This window comes from Acartia tonsa, chromosome 13 (assembly GCF_053477335.1).
Source record: "Acartia tonsa isolate MP-2025a chromosome 13, ASM5347733v1, whole genome shotgun sequence".
Lineage (NCBI taxonomy): Eukaryota > Metazoa > Arthropoda > Copepoda > Calanoida > Acartiidae > Acartia > Acartia tonsa.
Window position 1 is genome coordinate 26057539 of NC_137272.1, and position 11497 is coordinate 26069035.

At 30.8% G+C, this 11497-nt stretch overlaps 1 protein-coding gene across 1 annotated transcript; it reads right to left on the reverse strand.

Annotated features, from left to right (window-relative positions):
- Positions 1-1388: 1388 nt before the first annotated feature.
- LOC145335067 (uncharacterized) lies at positions 1389-8240 on the reverse strand. Its single transcript, XM_080180762.1, has 6 exons — positions 8208-8240; positions 5746-5795; positions 4579-4631; positions 3633-3730; positions 2223-2306; positions 1389-1487 (listed from the first exon to the last, which is right to left on the reverse strand). The coding sequence occupies exons 1-6, from the start codon at positions 8213-8215 to the stop codon at positions 1445-1447; spliced, it is 336 nt and encodes a 111-aa protein (XP_080036888.1). The 5' UTR covers positions 8216-8240; the 3' UTR covers positions 1389-1444.
- Between the last annotated feature and the right edge of the window lie 3257 nt (positions 8241-11497).

The window sequence follows — 11497 nt, forward strand, 5'->3', positions numbered from 1 at the left end:
AAAATTCCGGAAAACTTATATATCTTAGTATACATATTGTTACAGCCATTCCAGATATCTTAAGTAACAATCAAACATACAGACACATATGTAATTAATAAAACAACATAATTATTGAAAACAAACTAAAATATAACTGGGAAAAAATAAAAAGCTTTCTATAATAGAATTATTGATTTAACAAATTGACTGAGGACAACGACATTTTAAAAATACTTTCCTTTTTCCTTTTAGTGGAGCTACTCTCATGGGTCTTAGGGGATATGACAAGGGACGATAATTTATATTCATCCCAAATGATAATAAACCAAGTTACCCCTTTAGTTGATAAAATTATTATTTTAAAGCATGGACACTAAGATATATAAGTTTTCCGGAATTTTAATGTTAGGGGGAGATTTGAAATCTGTATCAAATTTTATAGTTTTTTTATCAAATTCGTTTTTTGTATAATTCTTTATCTAAAAGCGGAAATGCATTTTAAGTTAATTAATTTTGACCAATAGGTTAGGTGGATTTTAAAGTACCTGCGCTCTAATTGGTTAAATGATGTACGCCATCCAATCAGAGCGCAGATTTTTTAAATGCACCAATCACAGATGCCAAAATTAATTAACTTAAATTGCATTTCCGCTTTTAGATAAAGAATTATAGAAAAAACGAATTTCATAAAAAAATCCTCAAAATTTGATGCAGATTTCAAATCTCCCCCTAACCTTAAAATTCCGGAAAACTTATATATCTTAATGGACACTACTTGTTTGTAACCAATAATCAAAATACAAAATAAGTACTAGATATTTTATCCAAGTTGTTTCAAAACTATGGGTACCGGTGTATTTTTCAGTGTAATTTCTTCTCTGAGCTACCCCTTATCTAAGATATGTCCATATGTCCTACTGTATACATATGCATATTAAATAATGTTATCATCAATTTGATAAAGACATTTTATATGATTAAGTTACATAAAGAGAGTAAAATCTGAGCTGGATCTTTAAATCATTTAGAAGTGAGCAAGATCGAGGTGAGCCAGAGGTGAGACGGAGGTGAACCACAGCTACTACTAAAAAAACATTGATCTTTAACAGATTTACAGCTCGGTGTGGCCAGATCTGTAGCGACATTCAATAAAATATCGATTTTTAAATAAATTTCATACATAACAATATATAATTTATTTAATTAATAATTTTTTAAAATATTTTCACGATAGTTTTGCAATAAAATATTGAATATGCATTACAATACGAGTGTTGCCGGCTCACCAATGCCATTTCGATTTAAAGAATATAATATAATAATATATTGATTTAAACTCTTTGGATGAATCCTAAGAAATTAAGACCTCCACCCCTCAAAAAATGCCCTCCAAAATTAACAAAAACTTCTGAAATATTCATTTATTGAATACAAATTAAAATAATAGAAATTTATACATTAATTATCCTCTTTTCAGCAGTCTATTGATCGCATTAATCTGTCGCCTAAAAAATAAAATAAAATATTAGGATGAAATAATTTTTTTTAATTGATTATTCTTTATCAACATATTCCTTAGCATATATTTTTAAAAACCAAGGTTACAGGGAGGGGACATTGGACAATAAGTTACACTGTTACCAAAAGTTTTATTTACCATTTTATCTTATCTATTGTTTAGTGTTAAACTAAAAGTGACCAAATTTTAAAATAATAATTTGATTACAGAAGGTTTCTTATTGTTTATCATCATGGGGGATATAGATATCTTAACGTTCTTTGTCTTATTATTTGATATTTCCATAGGATACTGAATCGATACACTAGTACTGAGACGTATGAATTTAGCTGAAATTGTATTTGGTATACCTTTGATAATAAACTGGCGCAAATAAATATCTTACAATCAAAGGTCATTGGAAGTAGTGGCTTAATTAATGATCTAAGGGTAGTTGCATTTTTTGCCATATTGTAATAAATTTCAGGAGCTGGTTGCTTTGGAAAAATGCTGGAATAAGGAAAAGCCAACAAGCGACATAAATCTAAAATAATATTTAGGGTGCAGATAAAAAGGTCTTCAATTATACTATGTGTTGCCCCCAAACGACAGCTGTAAATTACGTATAGGTTTTGTGATTTTTTTTTTTAATTCCTTGTTGGTGTAAGCTGTAAAAATTAATCAAACATCTACAATATATTATAATTGTCTATGAGCCTTTAACACCAAAGTGATTTTGTACCTGGTAGGAGTGAAAATCTTTCCATCAGGACAGGTACAGTTCTTTGGGGGGCTTCCTCCACAAGGGAAAATTGTAAATCTATCCCTAAAGAGATTTTTCATTATTTTATATTCTATTTAACTAAAGTAGATAGATATTTGTGTGTGTGACACAATCAGATCACAATGGATAGGGGTGCTGCCACTTTTACCACTAGCAAAAATACAACCACTGTGTTTTTGACAAAAAGTGGGTGTGTTTTTGTCAATTTCGATTTTAGCTGTATTTTTGGCAATATTTTTTTATCCACACTGTCTAAATTACACCTTTACAACTGTCATAAACACAGTTTTACTGTCATTTTCACACCCGTGAAATTCAATGATATTGTTATGATACATATTACTTCACCATGACAAATGAAAGCTAATCAAATGAACAAGTACAAATATTATTGCCACTCTGAACCTTTCTTCGTGTGATAAGAATTAATAAGCTACTACTATCAATAGCATGAAATATAATGACCACACTGTACATTTCTTCCTTTAACAAGCAATTAATAAGCTACCACAGTTACAAATACAAAATATAATGACAACACTGAACCTTTTTTTAGATTACAAAAAATAATGAGCTACTTATAGTACAAAAGTAATAGCCACACATGACTGAACAATTCTTAATATAACCCACTTGCCATCGACAGAAATTAATAATCTATATCTTAATTTCTTTATTGGGTTAGGACATTTTGTATAAAAAAAAATATTTAGCGATTTTCAACAAATTATGCCTTAAAAACCGGTTTTTCCAAAGTACATATTTTTGAAGATTTTTGGATCATGACCAATTTAAAGAGTGTGCAAAAATGCATGCATTTTTAAAAATCAAATTGCGCGGTTTGTGTTAATAGTAGAAAAATGTTATGCATACCGTTAGAAATTTCTCAAACTCTATTTTTTTTGGAAATATATGTATCATATTTATGCTATTTGTATTATAGAAGCTAGGTTGGAAAATGTGAGAAAGGTTGAAAAGTTTTAAGTTGGAACATTTTACCACGTAGCACAGGAATATTTCTTAAACACTAAAAAAATAAAGTTTATGACGATTCTAATGATATGCATAACATTTTTCTACTATTAACACAAGCTGCGCAATTTAAATTTTAAAAATATGCTCATTTTTGCACACTCTTTAAATTGGCCATGATCCAAAAATCTTCCAAAAATATGTACTTTGGAAAAACTGGTTTTTAAGGCATAATTTGTTGAAAATCGCTAATTATTTTTTTTATATACAAAATGTCCCAAACCAATAAAGAAATTAAGATGTAGATTATTAATTTCTGTCAATGGCAAGTGGGTTATATTAAGCACTACTTTTGTCCTATTAAAAAAAACACCCTGTATAATGGTCATACTGTACCTTTCTTCTGGTGAAGGCCAGTCAAATAAGCTACCATTTTTACAGGTACAAGAAACTGGCTCAATATTTTCTCCACATGGAGATCTTTTCAACAAAAACTGCCAAATTATTTTAATGTTATTTTAGTCATTGTAAATCAAGATTTTAAAGCAAAATGTGTTCAACCCAACCCAATGTCTAAAATACTTACAAAAAAAGAAACATAATTAGGGCCAGTTTGATCTTTTACGGGTTATTCTACCTTTCCTATAAATAAACTTGCCCATATAAACCTTTAAAGAAGGTGTCTTAACTTTTTTGCTTTTTATTTAGAATAGCTTTTTTTGTTAATTTTATTGGTTAACTTTTGAGGTTAAGCTTCCGGATTTGTCAATTTTTGAGATTTGTGATTGGCTAGTTTAATAGTTGCAATTAAGTGTTGCCTGTAAAATATAATATGTTAGGCCATTTTATTTTTTTTATTTTTTTACTTTTTTTCAATTTTGCTTACAACGGATCCGTAATATTTTTCTGATTCTAAAGGTATATATGAACCAATAAATTTTATGCCTGTGTGAGAATATATCTAATTTTAAAGTTTTAATTAAACCAAGGTTAAAAATATAGATTTTTTCAATAATTACTCAACAGAATTTAAAAAGTAAGGTGATAAATTAAAGATCTTACTATTTTTGTTCATGCTGGCAATTTTCTTGCGTTTTGTACCTTAAAACCGACTTAATTATTTTTTTAAAAAACTTAAATAACTTCAAAAATAAGAGGTCTACAAAAAAAAACGATTGCATATTTAAATTCTATGGACCATTTTACATCTATTACTTACTAACACCGACTAGCTATTCTAAATAAAAAGCAAAAAAATAAGACGCCTTCTTTGTAACTTATTTAATCTCTTTTAAATAAGTATATGTAAATTGAATCGTTATCTTTAAATAACATATAATTCCTTTAGTAATTTATCCGGATCTATTGATATAGAACTCTCCAAATCAGATGCATCTAAATATAAATTTGTTAATTTTTAAATATAAGTTACATGAATCAAAACATTTTTATTGTGTAATCATGCAACCATATAAATTATATGTTTTGCTATTTGGTGCTCAGTGCTACCTATGTACATAATTTTATTAAAGCTTTTAAATTTAAATAAGTAGAGTTAAGTGAGGATGTGTAGCAATCTACAATCATTATAAGAAATGCATTACGTCCATGTACAATTTTGTTTTAATTCTACATTTATATTATTCTTATTCTGCTTTTTGGATGTTGCTATCCTTGATAAATAAAAGTTACATAAAAAATTTGTTTCACCATGCATGTTTTTATAATTATGCAACTGTATAATGATGTATAATGAAAAACTTAATAGGGGCATTTGCACATGACAAAACAGAGTTACCAAATTATAATTTATAAAAAATCTCTTTATTTATCTAGTCCGGAGCCGGAGCCGTTTTTTAACGAAAATTACGGCTCCGGCTCCAGCAAAATATGGCGGCTCCACGGCTCCCGGCTCCGGTTCCGCAACACTGTTAGTTAGGTTATGTGATAGTCCCGCAGGGTTAGACAATTGGCCCCGCAGGGTTAGAGCCCCCCGCAGTGGCTAGAAATAGGAGAAAAGCTACTGTTGAAATACGACGAAACACCCCTTAAGAGTCGTTGTCACGAAAGGGACTATATTATATTTAATCTTGTGTCAAATTATTTAGTTACAAACAATAGAAATTATAAGGTTATTATTACTGCTGCGCTATTTATTGACATATTTGTCCTTGTCTGGGTAACCATCATCTCATGCCTAATTAGTTACGAATAATAAAAATTGTAGTGTTATTATTGCTGCGCTATTTATCATGGATCTATAGGGATAAGACAATATTAATCCCTATTGATGATACACAAAATTTCACCTTCTGTAGATTACAATTAGTGGTTGAAACGTTTGAACACTCAACATAAAGATACAAACGATAAAAATTCGATAAAAGTCCCCAAAGTTGTTAAGCTTAGAAAACGTTACTGTAAAACCTTGGAGACTAGTTAAATAAACATCCCAATATCCCCTCCCTCCCTGGCTATTTATGGATATAATTGTCTTTGTCTAACTTACCATCATCTTGTGCAAGAGCTGTGGCCACTAGAAATACCAGAATTAGGAACCTGAAACAAAATAAGACAATCTTACTACTTTATCAAGATTTATGTTTCTAAAAAGAGTAAAGAAATAGGTTTATTACCCAAGATGATCAATCAATCATAATTATCCGTCCAACTTAAAAGGGATTATTAGCAGACGAATATTTTTGTTTACATAAAGTTACTTATATGATTCAAAACCCTATTACAAATTACGAAATTTCTCAAAGCATAACATTATCCTAAGAAATTCAACTTTTTACAGCTAAATTATTATATGAATGAATTGAAAAACTCTTCCATATCAAAATGATATGGTCGAATTGTTCCTATAGTGTATTTTCACAGGTTCATTAACTAGATTACTCATCTATACTTTCTATATTTATTGATATTGATTATAAAATGCCTTTATTCACTACAGGCAAACATAACAACCCCCTTCTTTTGTTTTAGTAGTAAAGCCACTTTATAATTAGATATGTCCGTATGTCTGTATGTGACAGTCTCTTATAAATGAAGGTTTGGCAGCAAACAAGTACGAAAACAAGGACGATAAAGATAAACCGAGCAATAAAAGCGCAGCTACGGTGCACTTTTTCATCTTGTTGAACTCATTTCTCAATTGGTGCTTTGTGCTTTTTAGATAAACAAGGACAATTACGAGGATTGAAACGTTGAAACAATAAGCTAATAAAGTCTTAAAAGTTGAATAACTAGGTTTGTGCTTTATCCCTTTAAATGATGGTAATTTAGTTTATCGTAAAGGAAAGCAACAAATTACTATATATGCAGGGATTTAAAGGGATAAGCCGATAAATTGATGTACATCCCCAATGATAATACACATAATTATGCCTTCCCTAGATTACAATTTGTAGTTGAAACATTTAATAACACAGTTTAATGAAGCAACCATTAACAATCAATAAAACACATTATAAATCTTTGGGGACTAGTGAAAACAAGGATGACAACATCCATAAAAGCGAAGCTCTGAAACGGTAGGACAAACGGATATTAACACTTATATAGTGTCAGAACTGAATAATCAGAATATAAATGTATACGATTTGAAGCAAAATTGTAAGTAAATGTGTTGAAAAACTGCTTGATACAGGATAATGTTTATGGACATACTTACATTTTTAGGACTTGATTATAGAGTTGCTTCGCTTATAACAGTATACTTTGTTGTCCCAGGAGTCAATATACCAAAAATCAGATCAATCGGATAATTAGATCCCATAAAATTTGTTGTTAAAAATTTAAAAATCAACATGTTTCAAATGGACGTACGAACATTCTGGTAATGATTATAGAGTTGCTACGCTTTCTAGATCATACTTAACTATTAAAGGAATCACCATGCAAAGTTTGAAATCGATAGGACATCCTATCCGTTACGGACGGACGGACCGACCCTAATTATAGAAATTAAGAGGGGACAATGAAAATCTAGGAAGGGAAAAGAAAAGAGAAAAGTTAAATATTTCTTTAGTTACTATACCCCTATCTCTTAAAAATATAACTGTTACCAAGTGTAGTAGCAAAAATTAATAAATCCAAGGAATCTAAAAGCATAAGCCGATACATTGATGTACATCTCCAATGATAATACACAAAATCATCCCTTCTTTAGATTAAAACGTTGTTAAAACCTTTGAAAACTCAACTTAATGAATCATCTAATCAAAATTCACTATATTTCCAAAAGTTGTTAAGCCAACGAATAAGAAAACGTTAATATTAAAACTTTGGGAACTAGTGTAATAAACAACCCATTGCCCCCTCATTCTCTGAATTAAACATCAGCTTATATAACAAACAAGTTAACTTCAGATTAATGGGTGTTACCATCATAATCATTTCCATAAGTAGCGCAGCAATAACAAGCTGATAATATTCTAAATAACCATTAGGTTGAAAAAGAATTAAATTTTACTATTATTAATAACACAAGAAAGTTTTGAAATCTTTATAAAACTAAGATTTCCTTAGATAATAAGATTATCAGACAATTTTTGTTTTAAAGTTGTATAAATCCTTCAACAACTTACAAGCTTGTGTATTATAACAGACATACCCTAATCATAGATTAGCTTAGGTAAAAAAAAACTTGGATCATAGAAAGAAAACGAAGTTGCGTGTTTCGTCGCATTTTCACAGTAGCTTTTGAAAGTTTATTTTAGGTTAGGTAAGAGTTAATGATTGCCCCGAAGGATTAGAGCCCCCCCCCCCCTAAGGGACTAGAAATAGGAGAAAAGCTAAAGCTACTGTTAAAATGCGACGAAACCCGAAACTTCGTTTTCTTTAAATGATCCAAAAATTTAAATAAAAAATATCTAATCTCATTAATTCATAAGAACTCCTTTCTAATAATGAAATTATGACAAAATAATATTATAATGTTTACTGGGTAAAACTTGCACACACCTGTTCATGGTGACTAGTTTGTGTTAAGACTAAACTGAAAAAGTTCTGATGATCTTAATTTTAGAAAGGTGTCCCCTCGTTTCAGTATTAATTAAATGATCTCATTGTATTGGTCTAAATCCTGATAACAACTCTTTGATTGCACGACCTTTTTATCACATCTGTATTGAATTGTACCCGTTTTAGGATTTCCTTTTGTTCTAACTGTTAAAGTTGTATATATGTCATAGCAGCAGTAGGTGCAATTTTTAATGTCTTTAGATTTGACGCGATTTGAGTCATGATAAAATTCCATAACAACAAACAAACAATCAGCCATGATTAGCATGTACCATCATAATGAATATAGAATACGTGGATATTGTGAACTGGTCGTAAATTTAGGTTGACTATATAGTCCTTAGATATTGGTCAATATGTTCCTACATGGTCATGTGAGGGGATGGGGTAAGGTCATAAGGAATGGGAGAATTGTTATATTAGCCAGCAGGGCATGCATGAATTTCTTACAATATCCACGTATTCTATATCCACCATTACTACCATATTGATTTTATTGTCTTCAATGAATAAAATGGTTTTAAATCTGCTGAAAGATAGCAACGCTTTTGTAAATACTTGAATGTCAGGCCATAAATGGTGTTTCTGTGCATACGCAATAACTAGTGGTATTAAAGATGCATAGCATCTCTTTAAATATCTGCTTAACTCACTGACCCACCTACTTAGTACTCCCAACAGAAAAGTTGTATGCTGCTATTAGAGTCAATGCTACTAGAATGCTCTTCGAGTTAAGGCTATTAGAGAATATTAGTTTTATGTGATATTTAACAACCCTTTCATTATTTCGTTGTCCAATTTTCAATATTTCTTTTTATGGTGGTGATAGAACAAATTTACTATTGTTTGTTATCTATAATAAAAAGTAGCTTGATGTCTGCCCATCTGTCCGTCCGTCCATCCCTTAAGATTTCGGTAACCACTGAACCGATTGAATTCTACTCTTCAGTGAATATACATACTGGTCCCGTGGTGATTTTAGGCTATTTTCTTGGGGGGTGGGACACCCCCAACCCCTTCAAAAAACAAATAAATTCCCTAATTTTTATTTTTTAAATTAGTGATGCAGTTCCAGAGGTAATTATTTTTTTTTAATTACCTCCTGGGGCATAGCCCCTAGAAGCTTGGGGCGAAGCCGTTAGTATAAAATAAATTATCCATACAACTACTCATCTATGACAGTTTTAAGTCTTGTTTTATTTTATTTGTAGTCCACTTTCAGTTAAAGTGAATTTACCAACCAAATAAGAGTAATTATTAATTTTTGGTTCATAGTTTAAATTAGCTGTTTTACACGATCCATTCGCTTTATCGAACCATACAATGCTTTAAAAATGGACAAAAATATGCTAAAACTAAATTGTCTAATATGTTTTCGTTTGTCCGTCTGTAATAGAAATCATATGTGTTTGCTCATATGTATGTATGTGTAAGTGTTTAAGGTGCCTATTTTAAAAAAATATAATGATAAGATTTATTTTAGTTGCATAGCTTACCTTACCTTACCTCGTCAGGACAGGATTTTCCTCCAATTTTTAATCAATTAGTGATTCCAGAGAATCATCCGCATGTAGTGGGATGCGATTCTCTAACACCCAAGGATATAAAGTTAAGTTACATCCAACAGACAACCAATCCTTTGATTATACAACCTTAGTCTGAGAAGTTCTAACTGTGTATTGTAATGAGTTGCACCTGTATAAAGGCCAATGAATTCCCCCTACTCAAACTATTTATGTCGTGCACCTGACATATCATCAGTAGGATCTATTTTAAATGTCTATAGTTATGACGCGATGTCTGGCTGAGATTCAAAGTTTTCTTGGGGGGGGGGGGGGGTAAGGGTTATAAAAATTTTCTAAATTACAAAAAACTAGAGGATAATGCCAGTTTATGCACAATAATCAAAAGACTCAGTTTGCTTCCTGTATTATAAATATTGTTGTAATTGGATATTTGATTTGTTGTCAATTCATTACAGAAAAAGGAAATAGAATAGATAAATTACAAAAAAAAAAAAACTAAAAAGTACAAATAAACAAGGATGACATTAAAGAGAAATTACTATCCCCCCTCCCCCTCCTCCAAAAATAAATGGGTAAAATCTAATTTATTTCTAAAAATTTTGGGGCATCCCTCCCTTAATTTGTTTTGAGGGTGCCTACCCCCCCCCCCCCCCATTACAACGTACTTGGTCTACACTCAGATTATTTTTCTCTTTGGCTACCAATTTTTTGTTGGGGCGGGGGGGCTATTATTTCATTAAAATTTCCACTGGAAATATCTATTGTTAGTTTGGGCCATTTTTGGACTGTTGTGAAAAATGGATTCCCACAAATTTATTTGAACATGTTAATGGCTTGTTCTAAACTCATTCTAAATATAATTTTACAGTAAAGTTTAAACCTAGCTAAGCCTAGTTTTAAGATTTATATAAAAGAATCAAATGATGCTGGAACAAGTCTCTTCTAATATTATATAAATGTGACTTAATTATACCATTTATGAAATACTAAATTTGTGCAACATGATAATTAGGCATGACCAACAAGTTATCAGCGTAGATCTCGGGTATATCCAACAAGCGAAATAAATCTAAAATAACATTTGGGGGACAGATGTAGAGTTCGTTAATTCAACTATGTATTGAACCCCAACGACAGCTGAAATTTCGTAAAGGTTTCGTGATATTTTTCGAATTAATTTTGTTGTTGGTATAAGCTGCGTAGACATATATTTTTTTACCTACATTGACTTCATCCCCTGACACCCTCTGCCGCTATTTCAAGGGGGCCTCTAGACGCTTCTCAACGGATGTATCATTGGGGTGTTTGTCTTGCCGTAATACCCCTGGAGAAATAAAAAATTCCCCATTAATTTGCCAAGATCGGATTCAACCCTCTTCGATAAGCAGTTGCATCTATTGTATTTTTATTTTTATAAATCTACTTTCCTCAATTATTTACAGAGTAGCTTGGTGACAATCTGCTGAGAACATTTTAGTCAACAACAATTTGAAATGGTACCATAATACAATTGATAAAACTTGATTCCATGAAAAAAAAGAGGTTAAAAGTGTAACTATAATTTAATCAAGATAAAAAAAAAACATTTAGATAATCATTTTAGTCTGTGTATTGTCCTATCATTGGTCATTTGAAATGCATGACGTAAATTTTTTAAAGGCACCATGAACAGCTTCAAAATCAAATCGATGGAGCTTTGGTAGT

Excerpts from the sequence above, each read along its gene's own strand:
- LOC145335067 (XM_080180762.1), bottom strand. Across the intron at positions 4,632-5,745 it reads AGCTCTTGCACAAGATGATG|ATGCATCTGATTTGGAGAGT; the intron begins GTAAGTTAGACA and ends ATTTATATTTAG. Across the intron at positions 2,307-3,632 it reads TGGCCTTCACCAGAAGAAAG|GGATAGATTTACAATTTTCC; the intron begins GTACAGTATGAC and ends AAATCTCTTTAG.